General features: G+C 40.5%; 1 protein-coding gene across 1 annotated transcript in view; it reads right to left on the bottom strand.

Moving 5' to 3' along the window:
* Nucleotides 1-22,674, bottom strand: part of hipk2 (homeodomain interacting protein kinase 2) — a 91,057-nt gene extending 68,383 nt beyond the window's left edge. Inside the window, exon 1 of the mRNA XM_053500339.1 lies at nt 22,322-22,674. Within this exon, the coding sequence (XP_053356314.1) occupies nt 22,322-22,340 (19 nt within the window). The 5' untranslated portion in view covers nt 22,341-22,674. The remainder of the gene's footprint in view (nt 1-22,321) is intronic.
* Nucleotides 22,675-22,954: the final 280 nt, after the last annotated feature.

The following is a 22,954-nucleotide window of genomic DNA, read 5'->3' as shown; positions in this document are numbered from 1 at the left end:
TAACTTCTTTTTAAATGATCTTCTCCGTTTTCCGCTTGCTGTGCAGTCTATAAATTTTTATAAATCCTCATCCACATTAAAGTGGAAATTCAGAGACTTGTTTGATTGTTTTTTTTTTGTTTTTTTTTACAGAAACTATAAAATATTGTTAGTTGATATTAAGAAAGAACTTTTACCTGGTGGATCTGGTGAAGTATTTCAGCATTGAAATGTTAGATGATAAACATACAGTACAGGGAGAAAAAAAAAAAAAACAGGCCGTAATTTAACGAGTTTTCTAAATATGAACCAGATCCAATCCAGTTCAGGTGAATTTTACAGTATGTTATGTAACTGAATTTTATTGAGCTCGGAAAGTATAAAGTTTTTCCTGATTTTCTGAGATCCTTATGTTTAACGTCTGGTCTGATACGCTGAATGGCTTATAAAAAATCATGTTTAAAATATAAATAGATGAAACAGAACCGTGTGTGATCTTTATTATATATATATATATATATATATATATATATTTTTTTTTTTTTTTTTTTTTTTTTTTTTTCTTTTCTTTTATTATTTTTTTTTTTTTCCAGATGAATTCTTGACACTTTGTCAAATCTGGTAGCACTAGGACATAAATAATCATAACCAAATCAAATATTTTTTTATATCATTTATTATTTCATCACTTGTCATTCTTTTTTTTTTTAATACCTAATGCATTTATGTATCTTGACTTTTACTAAAGTATTCTCTTTAGCCTTGTCTATCCTCGAGGGTCACTTTCACTCACTTTTATTTACTATTCCACCCACCCTTCGCTTTAATTCCATCTCTCTCCTCCACCTTCCTTTCATGCCATCCTGCACATTCGTCACCTCTTCACCGCTATGTCCTTGCCCTATTGTTCTTGTCTCTCCTCTTGTCTCCTTTTCTATATCAATGACCCTGTTCAACTCTCTCTCTCTCTCTCTCTCTCTCTCTCTCTCTATCCTCTCTCCGGATCCCCACACCACATCCCCTTACCCCCCCCCCCGCCTCCCTCCCTTTTCTCATCAAATGAAACACTATAATTCCTGGGAGAACAGAAGCAGGGAATGTCTGCTCTTTGTCTCTCTCCATAAGAGTGCACATCTCTCGTCTTTGTGCGGTGAATGGACAGAGATTACACAAAGGAAGATTTAAGAGGGACTTACTACGCTGCCCTGTTTGAGTGCCGACCTTTGTCCTTGTCCTTATCCAGTAGGCTGCTATTGACCTCAGAGTTAATCATATTTAGAGATCGCATACCAGCATATTTAAGGCTTTCTGTATCTCCAGCTATCTCCAAACCTTGTCTGCACGAACGAGATCCACCAACCCGTTAAGGCCTCCCCATAACGATATGGGCTATCCGCTATCTGATCGCTTCTAAACTGAAAGGAGACGAGCAGGCCGAGCAGCTGTGGCTGAAGAAGCAAAAGCCACTGACATGTGTTCCACTGGCCCCTGAGAAAGGAAAACAAACACGGCACTGTCACACGGAGCAGTGCCCTCAGCGCAGCCTGTTACTGACGGCTTTATCAGTCGTGCATGTGTGTGTTTGTGTGTGTGTGTGCAAGGCGGAAGGAGGGGCCGTGCATCTGTGCGTTGCAGACATGGATGAGAGAGAATGTGAGAGCGTGCACGTACAGTATGAGGGTCCAGCATGACAAGATTTTCATAAGTCAGGAACTTCCCTGGTTCACAAAGGACAAGTCATGAGAGGTGTGTGTAGGGTCTCCTTGTTGTGAACAATCCTGCTCACGATCTCCGAAAGTCTGAACAAGCCTGGCTGCTCAGCGCAGCAGATTGCACCTGTCCATGAATACATAAAAGCTTCGATAAATACACGAAAGCTCGAAACGCTCTCATGTTAATGATTCATTGTCTTGCGAGCTCCGAATCTGACCGCTTGCTCGCACATGTGCCAGAAAAACACTGCAACATTTTGTTGGGTCTCATGGGCTCTCAGGCATTTCTACACAACTCATATCAGGTTACCACACAGCTGAGATCAGAGATCTCCAAAGCATTATTAAATATTCTCCTCCTTAATTAATTCCCGTTCCTGCTTCGGGTAAACTGGAGGATCTTCAGGTTGCACAAGACCGTAAACACAGTGTGTGTGTACTGTATATACTGTAAGCGCTGCTGTTTTTTTTCCCTTCCCTGTCAGAATTTCCTACCAGTTCCAAAAATGTATAGTTATACTGTATCAGTTTGCACTACTTGCTCGATATCTTCCTCGAGTAGAGCAATGGAAATATAACCAAGGTAATAAGTTCCTGATATACTGGGAGCAGTTGGTGATTGTTATTAGAAAATAATCAATATCGCTTTAACAATCCGCTAGTCAACTGTTAACCAAGTAACCATGCAAATAAATAAATAAATAAATAAATAAATAAAAATGTGGTGGCATAGTGGTTAGGCTTGCGGCCTCAGGGACGAGGGTTCGATTCCCGCCTCGGGTCTGTGAGCACGGAGTTCGCACGTTCTCCCCAGCTAGTGCGTTTACTCTCTTAGTCCGAAAACATGCAGATTCGTTTAATTTGTGTTCGTAACTTGCCCATAGTCTATAAGTATGTATGTGTGGGTGTGCAGTTGTGCCCTGTGATGGATGGGCATGAGTATACCCCGCCTCCTGGCATTGGCATCAGGTCCCTGAACAAGTCGCTGGGAGTAGTAGCATGGATTTATGGGGAAAGCTCTGAAGTCTGCACATGCCTGGTAGGCGTAGGTAGGATGGACTGATGGGTAAGTCTAACTTTCTGATACACCCAGTTGAGTTTATAGACTGTTACACACTTCTTTTTTTTTATACAGTATAAATGACTTTCTAAAAAAACAGAGTCCTGAGCATAAATGGTCATGAACAAGGCTTCTCTTCATGAGAACACGAACATTCGGGTCACATGCTGACGTGATCACATTACAGTACCGTGACTCCAATTACAGTAAACTCCGAGCATCACATCATGGCATGCAGACAACAGAAAGTCCAGCTTTATACCTGTTTCTCTGCCTGTGTGTACCGACCCAGTGCTGGCAGGATCACATGCAGACACAGGCTTTACTTTTTTCCTTTCTTTTAAACAGACTCCCAATAAAGCACCACTATAAACCAGAGCTGAAATTGTGTTATTGGTTCGGTTTAAGACGGTCTTTAAAATGGAAATGTCTCTTTGTCCTTTCGCCGCACTGCTGTCTTTGTATTTGTATTTATAGGTGTTTACTGTCAAGAGATTGTAAGCTATTTACATCCCATGATGTCCTAGAACCTATGTGTAGGTGTGTGTGGGAGTGTGTGTGTACGTGCGTGAGTGTGTGAAAGTGTGTAGTGTGTTTTTTGCAGGTTTTTGCTGTGCAGGTTGGCACTTCAAAGAGCAAAAAACTGAGCAGCTTGCCAGACTTTAACCACAGAGCCACTGCACTAGAGCCAAAGCCAGGGCAGAGATGAAATGAGAAGAAAGCAACCTCACCTCACACACACACACACACACACACACACACATATACAAAAGTGTGCGCGCGTGCATAAATGCAAACTATGCCCTGCAGCTACAAGATGGGCATGATATGGCCCAAATTTATACTAACTCACTAAATTATATTATATTATATTATATTACATCCTATTTTATTATATTATATTATTATAAGCAGATGAAGGTCTAAGGAAAAGTCTCATGGCCTGCAATAAAATCATGGCTTGGATGATATAAAAAAAATAATAAAAACCATAAAGACTTCTCTAAAAACGGTAAATAAGACAATTTCCTTTTAGTTCGAACTTCATCACAGCATTCTTCTGGTCGCGACAGCATTTCCTGTAACGTGTAATCTTTACACAGAGCCGGTCCTAGAGAATACCACAAAGATAAACACACATGGAGAACTGCATCCTTGACAAAAGCCGCTTCTTCACGATACCGATTGTATCAAACGTTTAAGTAGCATGCTCGAATGCGAGGGGACATATTTGTATATGTATGTGTATGTGGTGTGTGTGTGTGTGTGTATGTGTGTGTGTGTGTGAGTTCAAAGGTTCATGGAAAAACCAGGAGTTCACAGCTTCTTCACTTTCAGCCATGCATAATGCTTGAGTGAGCTCAACTCCCAGGAACAGCCGTCCCACAAGCCCAATAAAGACTCAGTGGCCCCATGGAACACACACACACACACACACACACACACACACATGATAAGATGCATCTTGCTTTGACATTTTATATAATGTTTAATAAAATGTCTATATTAAGATTTTTTAAAAATCACATAATCAGAACTTCATCAGCCAATAGTAATAAGGGGAAAATAAACAAACAAATAAATAAATAAATAAACAAATTCTTTGATATATCGTTCAAATCTATAATATCTCAGTCCAAAAACAAACAAACAAAGAAAACAAAGGGCAATGTGATTTGTGGATATTCTGACATTTTCTTAGTAGGCATGAATAGAATTACAGGCCTAGGCAGAACATACAAGACACACACACACACACACACACACACAAAACAAAGGATACAAAATAACGTAATCAGCATCTCCATCAAAGCCTGTGTGCAGAAATTAATTGGTTTGGCAAAAAGCTGATGAATGACTTTGTGCACGGTTTGTAAATTTTTATTCCCTTTATAAAAAGGCAAATTGGATAACAAAAAGACACAGTGTTTTAGATGAGTACTACATGCTTTCTTTGTTGTTGCTGTTGCTTTAATCATCATCAAAAGGAATAAGACAATGTAAGGCCTTGACCTTTAGGGATATGTGGGGGGAGAAAAAAAGAAATAATAAAAAAATGTAAAATATTCTGAGCCTCCTATTCTAGGCGTGTGTAAGATAAAGCCATCATGGACACCCCAGACACACCCTTATTGATGGACCCCGTCGCGACTCCTGATAGTTTATCCGGTAACACATGCGGCTATGAGGAACCTCACACCCGAACGACAGACTGCCAGGCCTCGTCCTAATCCTCATAATCATAAGCCTGGCTAAAGCCAACCCAGGTGAGACCTGTCAACTAAATACATCCCACAGTACCTTCAGTACTACTCATTTCACCTGTTTATTCTGTCCAGATATAATATGTCCATACACAGTAGAGTAATGCGCAGCCATCCCTCATATTTTCCATGTAGACTTACAGTAAGGAATCGTTCTCCAAGCTACCTGAAGGACTTTTTTTTTTCTTTTTGTCTGTCTTTCCATGTCTTTTGTTTGTTCAACCAGACATTGACTAATAAATCATTCAAGCATTAAAAAAAACAACAAAAGAACATCTAACGTAAGGGATGCAGCAGTGAGAAACAGGTGATGACAGACGATCAGGCGGCTGATTAGTGTACTGCTGACGCTGCAGTTCGGAGCAGACGAGAGGAGAAATGAGGTCGCTGCTGATTTGTAGGCACTTGTGAAACATTTGTCCCCATTTCTTTATAATAACCAGTCAAAAGTTTGCACACACCTTCTAATTTAAAGTTTATTATTATTAATAATTGAATACACAATAATAATTTCATACATTTTCTACATCCTCGAATAATACTGAATTTTTTTTTTTTTTTCAAAACTATGAAATAATAACACATATGGCATGAGGTAATTAAGTAACAGCAGCAGTCGGTTGGTATTTTAAAACACGAGGGTCAGCTGTTCTGAAATAGCCCTTGCGAGAACAGTATTGTGTCGAGTGCATTCGCAAAACCCATCAAGCACCATGATGAAACCGGCCCTAGCTCATGGAGACCTTCCCAAGACCTTCCCAACGTCTAGCACATTTCTGCATTCCGGGATGCTTTTCTGCTCGCCATGGTTGTAAAGATTGCTTATTTGAGTCTTGCTGCTTCCCACATCCACTATTTTTTGCTGCGAATGGCTCTGTGTTGCTGCAGCTCCAACACGCTCTGACATCATTAACCACGGCGACAAAGTGCTAAAAGCAGCTCCAAGGCGAAATATACCGGTGCGCCATAAAAGCTCAGAAAAGCAGATGATTTGGTGTGGTCAGGCCACAGATAACGCCTATTACTTAAATATAGAAGTTATGGTGCGCTGTGAAGTTTTTACAGTCTTCAACTCGCTGAGCCCTTAGCAAAACTAATTTGTTGCCGATCTGCCTCAAGGTCATGCATTCTGAGATCCTATTCTGCTCACCATGGTTGTGAAGGATGGGTATTTGATTTCCCGTGGACCTTCCTGTTAGCTCGAATTCCCCTTTACGTTCCTTCTTTAAGTTCCTTCTGCAAAACTCACGCTTTTTTTCTTCTTTCCAGCATTCTCCGTTAACTCTGTCCACCGATTTTTGTGTGTGTGTACAAATCACGGGAGATGAGCAGTTATCACTGCAGAATCACTGCGTTCACGTTTTCCCTATTCAGATGTTTGATATTAACATGAACCGGAGCGCAAATAAAGCATCAGTGAGCATCTGTGCATTTGGCTGGGGTACAGTATGTCATAAGACCTGATTTTTCAACTGTTTTTGCCCCGGAATTTAGCAATCGCAGCTCTACAGTACAGTATGTGTCGTCATTCTGTTTGCCACAAAGGCATCGCAGACATCGGCTCAAGACTTGACTGCATGGTGACCGTCTGTGACGTTAAATCACACTTTGTTATTAGTGACTTTTACACTGTAGTTTTAAGGATATGTGCAGAATGTGCACCTATTTATCAAAGGAGAAAAAGTAAGGTAAGAAAGTGCCATGCATTAAATCACACAGGTACAGGTCACTTAATAAACATCAGAACGGGGAAAACCCATGATTCAGTGTATGTGACCTTCACAGTGACGCTGGGTGGATGTTGGCACCAGATGGGTTCCTGAGTTTTTCAGGAAATGCTAAACTCCGGGGAATTTCCCACAAACCAGTCTTTTGGGTTTACACAGAACGGTGGAGGAACAAAAACAAAACCAAACAAAAATGTAAACGCCTTGTTGATGACTGAGGTCAGAGGAACTGGTTTGAGCTGACTGGAAGGCTATGGCAACTCAATGAATCACTCTGTACACCAGTGCTGGTCAGAAAAGCAATCAGGACGCATGACCTGGGACAAACCTGGGTGCTGATAGTCTACAACACATTGCACTTTTCAAACGTGCAACGTTATTGGTAAAACACTCACTCGTTCATCGTCTATACCGCTTTATACTGTATGCAGTGTCGTGGGGATCCTGGAGCGTATCGCTGGAGACTAAGGGGGCATGAGGCGGGGTACACCCTGGACGTGGTGCCAATCCATTATTGGATTATTGGGAACTGATGATTTAAAATGTTAATAATGTACAGATTTCCTTTTTCACCAACCAACCTGCACCAAATCATCCTTGACCCTAAAAAAAAAAAATCTGGTTCTTTTTCTCTTACATGTGAATTTTTATGATTATGTTTTTTTTTTCTCCAAATACAACTTTCTTCACATGGCGTCCATATTTCATAACCCTCCGGTAAATAAACACATTCTCATCCTGTTTTTGCAAAGCGTTATCTGACTGAACATCTTTTCATGTGAGTGCCATACAACCTGACTACTCACCTACACATGAGTGCACACACATACACACACACACACACACACACACACACACACACACTTTGTAAAATTGGTCACACAGCATCGGGAAAGTCTGAAAAACCTGTCGGATTCGATCTGTCACCTGCCGAGCCATTTACAAAGCAAACGGCGCTCGAAAGCGTGTTTACTTTTGAATGTTGACTAAAATGCAGTCTCACACACACACACACACACACACACGGTCAATATGTGTACTACTGATTAAGGTTATTACGTATATATTTTGCATTACCCGTGTTCATTCTGAATCTGCTGTAAATATTGAAATCAAACAGGACCTAGCGCGCAGTCATCCATGCGTAGTGTTCACAAACTGCCCCCTCGCACACACACACACACACACACACACCCTCACACACCCTCACACACAGCTTCAAACATCAAAGCTGCACCTTGAAAAGTGCAACCTTTTCACACTTCTCTGTTGCAGCGCCGCTTTATCTCATCCGCATTGTGAGTTGGACGCGTGTGCTGGTGACATTCGTCTAAAAATAATCCAGGATGTGAACGCAGCAACTCTCTCGTCATCATCCATCAGCTCTACTCCTCGCACGGTCGTCTGTGCGAGCACTAGACACTCCCTGGACGTGGCAGCGGGTCTGTGTCTCACACACGCTTCCGCCAGTCTAGTTCACTTTGAAGCCAAAGAGAGTTCAAATTTACATTATGGATAGTGCATGACTGGGGTGATGAGCTTTGCTTCAGATGTTGAAGCAGATGAGTATTTCAGGACACGAAGGGAGACGGATAGAACCGTATAAATAGTCATATTTCGCTTTTATTTCATTGTTTTTTGTTTGGGACTGTATATATATATATATATATATATATATATATATAAATATATATTCACACCTTTTGACCAATGCCAATTCAGTGTATCCATAATTAACAGTGGGCTCAACTGTGAGCCTATGTTATAATGATATGGATTTGTATTGACTAAATGGTATGGATTTCTATTTATAATGTGCTGCGTCAGTTTGTTTAACGCAGTCATGTCTTCCTGATTTATTTCTTTGTTTTAAGAATGTACAGACCCAATGTCTTACTGTATTACAGAGGATTTCTTATTTATCTCTCTGATTTACACACTGAAGTATGTTATTGCCTGCCTTGTATTTCCTTTGTACTTGTACTTTAAACTGCCTGGCCCCCCAAAAAAAAAAAGAAGAAAAAAAGTGGCATGCAAATATTTAATTTGACCGTCTTTGGCTCTGACTGCAGCGTGCAATGTGGTGAGCAGTTCATGTCTGAAATGATTCCTCATGCTCCCGGAACCACTATTTCACAATAGTGAGATATGGAACATGCCTATGGTATCAAGGACCTGGTCATTCATTTAACCCCCAGGAAGCTCTACGCTATGAAGATTATTACATCTCCTAATTGTGACCTTTGCACTCTCAATGCTGTAGGGTCATTTATGCACATGTATTGGGATTGTCCCAATGTGTCTGCCTTCTGGAAACAAATTTCCGCTACCTTGAGTGATTTGCTTGAGGTCACTGTCCCCTTTTCTCCTTCCTTACTCCTGCTCAATGACGATTCCAGTTTAGGACTCTCTCTCCAACAAAGGCGCATACTGTTGGCTGGACTCACTGCAGCTAAGAAAATGTTGGCATTGCGATGGCAGCCACCTCATGTTTTGTCATGGCAACGATGGGCCAACTCCTTTTTAGACATTGTTATGATGGAGAGATCCGTAGCCCGGATGCATGTAGCCAGTCAGAAAACAATCATTGCATGGGATGCAGCTTATAATCTGATCAAAGAACGAGTGCAGTGCAATTGTTCATAAGGAACTAGATGATTTATGTTTTTGTATTGTATTTACATGTATTTTCTCTATTTGTATCATACTCTGAGATCCAGGGCGGGATGGTTAGGGTGTCGCCAAGGGGGGGTTGGGGGGAGGGTTTTTGTTATTGTTATTGTTATTTTATTTTATATTGTCTTTAATGTGTATTTCATGGCTACTTTGTGTTGTACATGTCTCTGAATATACACAATAAAAATATTTGATCAAAAAAAAAAAAAAAAAGGACCTGGTCATTCCGTACATTCAGGTCGTCAGCTGACTTCATTTCATTGCCACATTATGTTGCTGAGCCTAGACCTGACCATTTGACGTAACTCCAGGTCATAACACTGCCTCCAGTCCGTGAACAGTGGCCACACTACGTGTCATGTGTTCCTTTCTAACCCTGGCATCTTACCCACTGCTGTGCAATAGGGTCAGTCTGGACTCATCTGGCCACATGACCTTTTTCCATTGCTCCAAAGTCCAATCCTTATGCTCACTAGCAAGCCAAAGCCTTTTTCTCTGATTAGTCTCACTAACAGCTGGCCACACAGCTGTTTAGTCCCAATCCTGTGAGTTATCATCACACTAAGTGTGTGGAAATGCTCTTACATTTACACACTATTATACATAATTGTGTCATTTTTTGTTTTGTTTTTTTTTACAATGAAACCTCAGCAGTCAAAATCATTCATGATTCACATTTCTTCTGCAAAGGTGACATTTTATATTATGACCCAAAAGGATATGTTAAAAAAAAAAAAAAAAAAAAAAAAAAGGGAATTGCATAGTTCTTAATTCCATTCCATTAATGTAAAACCTCCTTAGTTGTTTTCTTTGCTTGATGCATTGATAAACTGACCCCTCCGATATGGTGACTTTTGGTTGCAAGTGCATGTATTATCCTGCAGCCCTATTCTACTGTACAACCATGTCATGATTCGTTTATTAAGACAACATCGTATCACAGCATCGTACCGCATTCTATAAACGGAAAGAAAAATGAACCCAGCCGTGTTTTATGTGGGGGGATGAGTTTCGCATGATTTTATCAACGGTGCCACTTGCACCAAAAAAGCCAGGCTTTCTCTCGTCGAATTTCTCGCGATATCTTATCAGCAGACAGGAAGAAGAGTGCAGGTGACAAATAAACTTCAGAGACACCAAACTGAACCTTCACCCACTGGCTCCCACGCTCTCGCTGGCTCTCGCTCCTGAAGTTAGCAAGGCAAAGACAACATTCCCTGGGACAGCAAAGGCCACGCTTTTGTAACAAAAGGTCAGCACATGCCCTTTCTCCAAGGCAGCTACTCAGAGAGAGAGAATGAGAGAAAGAGAGAGAGAGAGGGAACACACAGGGAGATTGTTGGCTAGGCTTGTGTGTGCCTACAGCTGCCATGGCACATCAGTGCAGATGGAGGAGAAGACCCTGCGTATCACTGCACTGCACTGAGAGACGAGATGGGTCAGGGCCTCCCATTTAAAACAAATATGCACCACCGAGGATGTCTTTTGTTCTTTAAAAAGTGCATTTTTCAAACTCAAGGACAAGTGAAATTACATAAATAGAAGGAATAAAACATGCATTCACACTTCACCTTGACCCGCTCACATGGTAAGCTTGAAGGCTCATGTCAAGTGGTGAAAAAAAAGTATACAGTATACTAAAAAATACTGAATAAACAGTCAGCGATATGAACCAAAAAACATGAACCATAATAGATTCTGTCGCAGATCCAGATCTGTCGCTGCTAATCCGATTTAATTAGATGAAGTTAATTACTGATACTGAATTATTATCATAGTTGTTTTGGTAACTTTTTTCTGTTAAAAAAGCTGATCATAACGTTTAAAGATGACTGAACTGAAAAGTATTCCTTAATGTTTCAGCTTCAAGTTCAAAACCGATATGTTTCATCTGTTCGGAGTCTGCGTGCTAGTCAGAAAAATGTGAAGAATGTGAAGCACCAGTGAAACAGAACATCAAGATCTAACACTGATGAGTCTCATTTCTGGTTATACACTATTATTGGTGGAGCATCACACAAGTAACCGTTCAGTCATGTCAGCTGCTTATTGTATATTAATTTCTTTTTTTTATTCTTATGAAATGAATTAGAACGCACACCTTGAGTGGTGCAAAGAGAGAAAAACGTACTCTACCCGCCCATGCTTTTTTTTTTTGTCTCTCAGTCATGCCTGCTAAATGATGGATCAGATCTTTGTGCGGCCAGAGAAAGTACGCCGGCGGCATCGGGGCAAAGTGTAAAGCTTGATCTACTGCTGCATACAGCAAAAACGGGCGTAGTTTCCCTAAACCATCATTCATCACAACGCTGAATGCACTTTTTTTTTTGCCATTTTTCGAGCACACTGTTTCTGAACTCAAGTATAGTTTATGTGCGTCTACCTTAAATACAAAAGCTGAATACTGAGAATAGAATCCGATGAGATCTTTGTGTGTAAGTGTTTAGGAGCTGAGCGGTGATTATTGAGGTGTCTGCGCTTCATGCATGTCCAATTCTTTGAGTACTCCAGTCAACTGAAACTCTTTTTCTCTCTCTCTCTCTCTCTGCTGGCACACAAGAGAAACGGGGGCGAGGGGGGATGGGGGGGGCGCAGGGGGTAGACCGCTCGCTCTGCTCAGCTCCATCCGTCTGGGGCTTTGAAGTCCTTTGGTTATCGGCCAAGCGTGTCACGTGTCCTGCAACCATCGGGGAAGAGGATGCATTTACCAAAATCTGGCTGATGGAGAGGAAAGAAACCCGTACAGTGTGTGTGTGTGTGTGTGTGTGTGTGTGTGTGTGTGTGTGTGTGTGGACCTTTAGCGGTTGGGTATTCTCTAACATACAGTATACCTATTGAAACCCACACTAACAATAATTTTATTTGATAAATGTGATAATTGACACGACTATGGGGGTTGTGTATGACGTTTCTGTATGAGGTAAGGTATGCAGTAGGTGATATCTGAGTAAAGAAAAAAATCCCAAGATATGGGACTATTCTAGAAGTTTTTGACATTCAACTTAGCAAAGCTTTGAAGTACTGAAATTTCCCTTTTACATCCATGCAAGATCCACATGTCAGGGTTACTTACTTACATCAAGGTTGCATATTTACATCATGGAAATTCTGAGACAATTAGAAAACGCATTTTAAAAACAAGCCGAAGACGGACATTATTCCGAAAGATTAAATAGTGTATGTTTTTATAAGGTTCATGCTGTTCTCTTTGATAACACACCAGTGACTCTGGTTGCATTGATACAGTACTGTAGTTTGGCAGATATAACATTAAAAAACTGAATGCAGATGAAAATGAGATTTTTCAACAAATAATATACACTTACTGGCCATTTCATTAGGTACACCATGCTATGTAGTACTGAGTTTTGCTTTCAGAACGGCCCTAATTCATTTTAAATTCAACTGGGTGCTGGAAACATTCCTTCGAGATTTTGGTCCACATTGAGATGCTGCAGATTTGTCCATGCGTGAATTTCCTGTTCCACCACATCCCAAACGTGTGCTATTGGATTGAGATCTGGTGACTTTAAAGGCTATTCGAGTACATGAAACTCATGGTCATGTTCAAGAAAAATGTTCAAAGGTTATGGGCAGCAATGATAAACAATGCTTAATGGGAACTAAGGGTTCTCAAAGTGTGCCAAACATACAGTATGCAACCACCACCACGGACTTTCATGTTGTTTCCTCCAGTTTCTGACCCTGCCATACAAATGTCACAACAGAAATAGGACCAGAGGACTTTTTATAATCACCTATTATCCAATTTTTGGTGAGCCTGTGTGTATTGTATTCACCCTGTGTGGTCTTCTGCTACTGTAGCCATCTGCTTCAAAGTTCGATGCGTTGTGTGTTCAGAGATGCTCTTTTGGCGCTATGGGCTTTTGTAATTCCTCAGCAGATCATCTTGACCATGTCTATATTCCTAAATGAGAACAGTGGGTAAGGCATTGGACTACTGACTGGTAGGTCCCAATCAGTAAACCCGAGCACCACCAAGTTGCCTCTGGCCCTAAACCCTCAACTGCTCGGATGTTAAATGGGATAAAATATAAGTCGCTTTGGATAATGGCATCTGCCAAACGCCATAATGTAAATGAAAATCTGATCTTATGTGCTAAGTTGTAGCTCAGTGGTCCCAGGTTCAAATCCCACGACCACCAAGTTGTCCCTGCTGGGCCCTTGAGCAAGGCCCTTAACCCTGAACTGCTCACCTCAGATGTAAAACATGAGACAAAATGTAAGTCTCGCTGAATAAGTGTGCCTGACAAATTCAAAATGTAAATGCATTAAGATGATTTGATTGGCTGTTAGATTAGGTGTTAACAATCAGTTGAACCGGTATACCTAATGAAGTGGCCAGCGAGTGTGAGTGACAAAAAGGCCATTATAATACTCATGAGCACTTTTTTGTTTATATATATATATATATATATAACCCCCTGATAAACTTTAAATACATTTTGCTCGCTGTTTATTAAGAAACCCAATTAGTATGATTGTGAAAATATATTCATGTATAAAAATATCATGAGCTATTTTTGCCATGTAGTCCACTAGAGACAACTCCAGCTGTAAATTCTCCTTGACTTTATTTATACAGTATTTATACTGTGTTCCATGAGTACAGAGGAAACATATGTTAAAACAACCCGGCTAAACCCCGAATGAAACGTTTCCGTAAATCTAAAGTAAATCTGAATTATCCGTAATTGCATATTACATTAAACAGACCTGTTGTGGGAGTCTAGTATTTAGAATGACCTGACCGCTTGGGTTGAGAACGGAGGAAACAGAGTGATCATATTTTCCATTTCTGCAGCTTGCAGATTTCCCACTCACACCTATAACCATATAGTTTATATACTCTCCCCAATGCACTCCTACTCAGAAGGGTATCAACAGCATCGCTCTCTGTTTGTGCATGCTTTATTTTAAAGGCGGTCTTCTGTTGTTGTTGTTTCCTTTCCTCCCTGGGGCTTTCGCTACTCTACACTTTCAGCTTTGCATCCATCTTTCAGCGCAGTATAGGTGAAGCTTAGGGATGTTTCATTGCAGCACATGCATGAGGCTAATCTGCCACGTCTTGTCCCGATATTAAATTATGTCCCAATAAAGCAGCAGCGCGGCGGTTCTGCCAGGCCTGGCCACGCTGAAAGCCCTAAGCCAGGGGATATTGTGCAAAACAATAGGATTTAGGGCATGATGATGTGCCTGCAACAAGCTGGCATGGTATGGGGAAAGAGGGGAGGATCTACTGAAAGAGCAACAAAAGCACAGTGAGCCATCCTGGCCTGCCATTTCCATCCCATCACACTCACACACACACACACACAGACTCAGCCCATCCCTGGGCTCAAAATCTGCACATCAAGCTGTCTGTAAATAAATGGGCCAAATCTTTGCTGACCAGCTATATCAGTGCTCATAAACAGGTCATTGCTTGGAACAGGAGCGCTCCTAAGTTTAAACTATATACTATATATATATATATATATATATATATAAGAGCCTGATACCGCTTTAAAAAAAAGGTACATTTTTGCTCCCTTTATGAAGCAGGGATTGTGTGTTGCTGTTTACATTTCGTCAGTCAGTGGCCGGTGATATGAGTCGTGGTGGCAGTAACTATAGGTGTGAAGGCAGAATGAATGGCGCCCTTCACGAAGGAGTAATTGCCATGTGATTATAGCCCAACAAATCCGGCTGCAGCAAAGCCCCCTTTCATTTCCCCTGGCTGGCGGAACAATGCAGTGCAGAGAGACCCCGGCGTGAACCCATCTTCTCATATCTGATCAAAGGGAGCATGCCAGTATGGACCCGGGTTTATAAAAAAAAAAAAGGGAAAAAAAAAAGCACAGCCGCCAGACCAGAAGGGCTCGAGCTATGAAAAGGGCTATTTGTAATCACCTTAAAAGATCACGTTCATGCACGCTTTCTCTTTCTTCACTCCCTTTCGCTGCACTCTCTACTATTTTGTTTATTTATTTTTTTTTTTTTTCCTTTTCCACCCCAGGTAGCACTGAATGCCTTAGCAAGAAAGCCTTCGATTAAAGTCACGGGGCATTCACAAGCACACACTGAAAAGCTGTGTTCGCTGCCCTGCCTGCAAATGCTGCATCATGGGAATTGGCCTTCACCTCGAAAACAAACAGTAGCCTGGCTCGAGGTTGGCTCGATCCTTTTGTCTTTCTGGATGACTGCAGAGCGCTGCTGAACCCGCGGCCCCGGCAGCCTGCGGAGTGCACGAGGTGGAGATGGAGATGGACTACGCTCAAACTCAAAGATCAAACATGCATCAGATGTCTTAAAAAACGAACAGATTGTTTTTCTGTAGCAAATAATAGGCTTCATTTCGCTGATCATTAGAGCTGATGTTCAGAAGTGCAAAACCAAAAACGCAACAATACATGTTGCAAATAATTATTTTTTGAAGAAAATATCTACACAAGCATTAATCTTATACTGGACGATGACTTGCTGAGTTTTGGTCAAGGGTGCTATACTAAAAACCTCACTAAAAGAGAATAATAATCAGAAACTCATTCACTTATATTCTTATGCACATAAATTAATTTAGATTAACTGTAACTTTTTAGCCTAGTCTGTTTCCGGGCAACCGAAACATGGGACCGCGCAGCATGCTGGAGCATTTGCGAGTCTAGTGGTCTTACTAGTTCACTTGATACCATATTTAGTACCTATTGTATATACACGATGCAGCACCTACTACAACATTCATATTCATATTCTTGCATATTTTAAGGCAAAAGTGCAGGTCGAGTCTTTTCCCCTCAGGTTTGGCAGTGCGTGTCATTAGGACGTAACCCCCATCCGTGTAACCCGACAGCACCGGAGCGCACCTGTGAGCCATTTCCCTTCAAACATCTGAAGGCTCAGATATCCTTCAGCCTTCAAAGGGCCATAAGTGAGACGTCGACAGCCTAATCACACTCAACTCTGGCCAGAGTGTCCATTTACAACAGGAAAAAAAAAACAACACAAAATGCCCAAAGGAGTTCTGCAACTCTGACAGATGACTTAGTGCAGTGTATTTAGTTTTGGAACAGTGATGTGGATGTTCAAGTTAGCTCGGGTATGAGAAATACGTCTGCGGTGTTTTCGTAGTCTTAATGTTTCCTTGTAATCACTACATGACTACAATATAAATGTGTGGTCATGACCTTGAAATGTGGGGATTTTCCTGCGCCCACGAACGGAAGACTTTAAACGGTAAGCGCTAGCTCGTGTCGGCTGAAATGCATTTAGAAAAATCTGCAAAAAAAAAAATGAATTTTATACTTTCTTCAATAAAATCCCAGTGCAAAATTACCAATGATGAATTAAGTCACAGCGCTCAGCTGGACATAAACAGACACGAACATGTCTTTGTGTTAATTCTAATTACCACTGTGTTAATCTGTAATATCCCATGCATGACCAGTGAAGTCTGCAAATTACAGCATTGCAGTCAAGAAAATTCTCTGCCCCATACAGCCCTGTCTGGTCGACCTAGTTGTATGCTATGTATTACCTTTTCTAAGGCTTAAGACAAGTCATCCTGTTCTTCTCCACAGGCATTTATCAACATGTCACTATGGGTTATGAGGCCAAGCTCCTGGGCTCCCATGGACCCAGATTACTCTTCCGTCTGGTCGCTGAGAGCCAAGCTCTCAACCAACACGGAAACCTCACGCTGAAGGAAACAACACTATTTACTCGTGCGGCAACATTTTGACTGATGGCTTTGTGACCAACGCAATTAAGCAACAGATGTCTTAAAATAACAAGAAAGTGTGAAGTGCACTAAATAAGGTACAAATGAGCAGAGATGCTTATATATAAAAAGAAGAAAATCTAATAGGCTGACAGCTAACCGAAGAACAAAGAACCCCTTCTAATCAAGACGACAATAAAAAACCCTTTTGTTGGACTTTAAATTGCACGGCAAAAACATTCACACGTAAACACCAAAAACTGTTCCAATTATACTACTTTTTACACAGCAATTAAGGTTCTAACTAAGTGTATATTTGCCGGGGAAACTCCAAAGGAGCCTTTTCTTTCATTGAGCTTCATGAGTCAGATTCCCACTTCAGATAAGCTTCATTATAAGCTTCAACGGCTTTCAGGTGTAACACATCTGAACCTCCATTTAGGAAAACCAATGACTAATGAGTTTTGTGCCAAATTTAACAGATGTGATGATTGTTGAAAAATGTTTTAGATCGCATTCCCTACGCATCAGTATCAACCACGATATAAAACATCCTGTTTCTAAAAATGAACAAATAAATAAATCATCCGTTCATTTATATCCAGTAACCACTTTATGAAGTAGATTCCAGGAACATCTGGAATGGAACCGCACACATTCACACCCAGGGGCAGAAACCCACACAGACATGAGGAAAAGACAAAACATACAACAAACTAGTCAGGATAAAATCAAGGACCTGTATGCTGTATTAGTCCTACGGTAAGTATTTCCATCTAGCATCCTATATATTCAAACTAACTAACTTAGATTATTGCATATTTTAGATGTTTGACCATGCAGAAAAAATATCGAAAAATCAAAAAAATGTGTTCTTCTGGCTACGGCAATATATACACATTAAGTCCTCAACATACGAACAAGTTCAGTTTGGAGAGCTCGTTCGCAAGTTCAATTTGTTCATAAGTCCAACAAACATTGTCTAGTCACTAGGATACTAACACAATTGTCTATACACAGATTAAAAATATCTTGTCCATGTCACTCGTCGTCTATTCACACTTTCTTATCCTGTATTCACTGTTGCAGGGGGCTTGAAGCCTATCCCAGCGTGCAGGGATATACTTAGGGCACGAGTCGGGATACACCCTGGACAGAGTGCCAATCCATCGCAGGGCACACACATACAGTACACTCACACACTCATTTACACACTATGGGCAATTTGGGAACGGCAATACCACCAGTACCCGGAGGAAACCCACCAAGCACGGGGAGAACATGCAAACTCCATGCACACAGAGACAGGAATTGAACCTGGCTGGAAATTGAACCCGGACCCAGTTGAACAATTCACGTTAAAAGGAAGAGCAATGTCTTCCATTAATGTCTTTGTCACTAATGTCCTCATTTCCCCTCTCGTCTGTTCCAACCACTCAGCACTCAGTATACTAATGCCTGATCGACCGTCCTGATCGTCGTCATCGTCTGCTCCTGTCATCGTTAGAGCTTTTCTTCATGCCTGAATGCTTCATAGCATACTGTGTGTCTTAACAAACAGAAAGCATTCCTCTGAAACTGGTCAGGTACAGGTGAGAGTCAAAAAAGTCCTTCAGGAAGCCGGGAGAACTATTCCTCAACAGTCTATTGAAAAATGCAACATATGAAGAAATGAGGGCTGCCTCAAGACCATTTTATTTTACCTCACCCATTAATGCACCCCCTTCCAAAAAACAAAACAAAAAAAACATCAAGGACAAATTTGTTAGCGCACAGTGTTTTACTGGAATACACTGTTATATTTCTTGCAACTTTTCTTTTAACCATTAAAGCCTTTACAGTCTAGTAGAGACCTTCATTCCTCACTCTTATAACTGTATCACTAGTCTATTCCTTTCACTGCAGTTCTGTTAGATGATTCATTGCTGAATAAAAACCTTCTAAGCTGAATAACTAAAATAATACTGTTATTGTTTGAGTTATGATCAAATATTATTTGAAATTTGTAGTTTTTAAATAAGTGCCAACATTGACTTGCAAGATAATTAGCGTGCATTTATAATACTTAGAGATAGAGTTAAACTGTGTCTGTTAAAGTGTCTGTTTAGTGTAAACTCAGCTAGACTAGAGCAGACTGGGGCAATTATTTGACTGCAAATAGGCTGCATAATGACATGTAAAACTTCATCTGCAGAATTATTTTTTAAAAACAATTTAAATTCAAATCAACAATTTCAAGAAAACTAATATTACACAAACACTAATGGGAATAATGTATTGGTATCATTATTATTATTATTATTAATAATAATAATAAAATGTGCTACTACTTGCCCACTAAATACTAAATAGTAAACACTAAAATCGATTTTTGTTGGAAAAAATCAACATTTTCAGTTATTCTTCTTCCTCCCACAATACTTCACTTTAACTACAATAACTGCTCTTGAACCTACAAATCAGGGTGCCAGTGTGTTCAGTGGCTCCTGCAGTAACTTCTGTAAACCTGCAGCACAACCACAGACGCATGTGATGAGGCTCAGGAGGAGAGAGGCTCTATGACCTGCATAATGTTCTCAAACTCAAAGCAGTGAATCAAATCTAATTCATCAGACGACTGCGTCAGTCTTTTACCATCCAACACACCGGCACCCAACAATGCCACATTATAATATACAATTTCCTCATATCACTTTCTGATGTCTCTAAGGGACTCAGTTTACCCAAATCAGCATGCCTTGTTCATTTCCAGTTTCTAGAAATAAAAAAAAAAAAAAACAAGTCTAATATTAACAATGCCACTGTTTACAGTGCTACTTGCTCACATGGTCGCAATTAACAGAAGGAATCTATTTAAGGATCTAAAAGGCAGGAAACTTGTCCTCGCGCTCGAAAACTTTTGAATCAAACCCGAAAGAATGTGATCATGTGAAGCATCTTGAACTGGTTTCACCTCCTACAGCTTCAGAAGCACTTGGCTTAAACAGACGACGAAGAACTACAGCCAGCGAACTTGGTTCTATACCAGAATATTTCCAATCTGTATATCTGTCTGCTGTTCTTTCTATAACTCACTGTCTGTATAGAAAGAATTGATGTATTTTAACCATCTATAGATGTGGGGACAGGATTCACACCCCCTACAGCTTCATATAGACTGGCCTTTTGTCCTAAACAGTCTGAAAGAACAAACTTGGACACATCAATGCCATACTGAGTATCAGTATCTGGACTGATCATTAAGATATGCCTGAAACACTGGATGGCGATCAAATTGGCTTTGACATGTTTAGGAATCTGATCCACTATCTGAGGTATTTTATAAGGGGGAGGAGGTGTGGTGGTGACTGACACAATACAGATCATAAACATGAATATTAGGCATTACTTATCTCAGTGTCAGTTCCATTGTGCCTGTAATATTTCACATGACTTGGTAACAGCAGCTCAAGGAGACTCGGATTAGTTGCTGTTCTCAGTGTCAGATATCAGCTCTAACTCAGAGCTTATGTCTGTGTTTTACTGAAAATGGGATGATATCATGCCTGGACATTCTAAAGAATTTAAAAATCTATTTATGTATATCTATTTATCTATTTATGTATATATCTATCTATTTCTCTGTCTGGCGGTCTTTAACATCTGATGTCTATAAACTTGATTCACTGCATACAGTTAAAAAAGCATTTACCTGACACACCTGATCTATCTATCTATCTATCTATCTATCTATCTATCTATCTATCCATCCATCCATCCATCCATCCATCCATCTATGCTGCTTTATGCTGCTTTATATCGTATTTGTAAACTGTACAGTATCTATCTAAACTCATCTCTATTAAACTTTGTTATATGGACAAACCAGGGTTTGTCTAACTTCTCCATCTGATGTGCTACAGATAAGAGACAGGCAACATGAGAGGGAAAGACAGATGTGTGTAATGTTCATTTACAGCGTGTGATATATCTCTCTCCGCCAGGGGGAGTGTGTCTAATCAATTACAGCTACCATCCCGAACTGCCAAATAAAAATAAAAAAATCAACACTTTACGAAAATGACTACATCCCATCAGTAATAAAATGGGTGGAGATTTCTTTTTTTCCCACACAGGATTTTTACATTTAGACCCATGCTGTGCACATCATTAATACTTTATAATGTTTAGAGCTGAATAGTGCACCACAGTAAGAGCATTTTTTTTTCTCCATCAGAGGTGTTCATCCTGCTGAAAGCAGCTCGTGTGTGTGTGTGTGTGTGTGTGTGTCCAAGCCATAACTAGTGGAAAAGTTCACTGTGTGTGTGAGGACCTTGAGGGATTTTCCTCCTCTTTCTGAAATCACTTCAACACAAGACAGTCCTGATGGTGAAGCAGGATCTGGATGAACAGATAGCTAATCGGATTAAGAGATCAGATCAGATCTAGAATGAAGCATGCATTTAACTAAAAGGCCTATAGGTTTATAGGTGGCATGATTTGCTCTAAAAGCCCAGAGTGTGCTGTTTTGCACTGGAATTAATCCACCAGGTGCATAAATGCAGGGAATTGTAACCCTGCCTAAGACTTTTAACTGGTGCAGCAACAAGCGTATGCCAAGCATGTAAGCATGTTACAAGCCTGTAACATCGGTCTTAATAACAAACACACAAGCACAAACACACGCGCGCGCACACAAATACACACAGGCTACAAATTAATTCCCTAAAATCGAGCCGCTGCGCGTGCCAGTGACTGGGATCCACTTTGATCTCATGAGCTGTTTTGCTTTCTGCAATAATCACACAGTCCATCTTATTGTAACTCCAATAACCGAAACACAAAATCTGGTTTGATATCAGGTTCTTAAATATCGAAACTAAAAGGCATGCACAAGAATAGAGGAAGATCCGATAGAGAGAGAGAAAGAGAGAAAGAGAGAGAGCAGCAGTGCGCGGTGATCGGACACCACAGGCACGTACAGAACAAGACTGTTTAAGAATAATTCAACACTAAAAAAATAAAAATAAATAAATAAACTTAAAGCAACCAGCTTGATCTATAGAAAGTCGTGCATAATAATAATGTACACATCTAGATGATTTCTTTTCACTCAGTGTTTGGACAGTCCATGCACAGAAATCCTGCAAATGATCAGCATGTTTTTTTATTTTTATTTTAATATATATATTCCCATATCTTACCTTCGTATACAGGGGCCATCGGTGCAAGGGTTTCTGCTATTCATGGCAAAAATGGGAAGAGATGCTTCAGTTCAGAACTCAGGAAAAAATCTGCCATCTTGAGCCGCTGACAGAATCGCCGTCTCCCACATTACTGAGCCAGTTCATCACAGAGAGAGAGAGAGACAGAGAGAGAGAGAGAGAGACAGAGAAAGAGAGAGAGAGAATCACATCCACAACTGCAACTGTAATAGCCGGATTTGAGAAGAACGCCTCGTTGCCAGTCCGCCTGAGCGGATCAGAGCAGCTGCTGGGCTCCGAGACTGAGCACGGCTGCAGGTTAGCGCTTCAGCTCGCACTGGGCATGTCTGCGGAGTGACTGCAAAAGTTGCAATGGTGAAAGAAGCGGAGCGAAACGAGTTGAGGCGAGCCTGGGAGCTAATCGAACACCTATGCAATCGATCAGCTTTATTCCCGCCTCCAAAAGCAGCTTTGCACATGTTGCATACAGAAATCCCTCTACACATGTCCAAATGTTTGCATGTTTATTAAGCCTTTGTGAAAAATTGTGATATTTTTTTGTTATAAAGCATATTATTATTTTTATTAATTTTATTTTAAAAAGTCAAATTCTTATTAATATTAGTAGTATTG

The sequence above is a fragment of the Clarias gariepinus genome, chromosome 7, assembly GCF_024256425.1.
Source record: "Clarias gariepinus isolate MV-2021 ecotype Netherlands chromosome 7, CGAR_prim_01v2, whole genome shotgun sequence".
Classification (NCBI taxonomy): domain Eukaryota; kingdom Metazoa; phylum Chordata; class Actinopteri; order Siluriformes; family Clariidae; genus Clarias; species Clarias gariepinus.
Note: the sequence above shows the minus strand (reverse complement) of the source record. Positions and strands in the feature narration are given on the sequence as shown.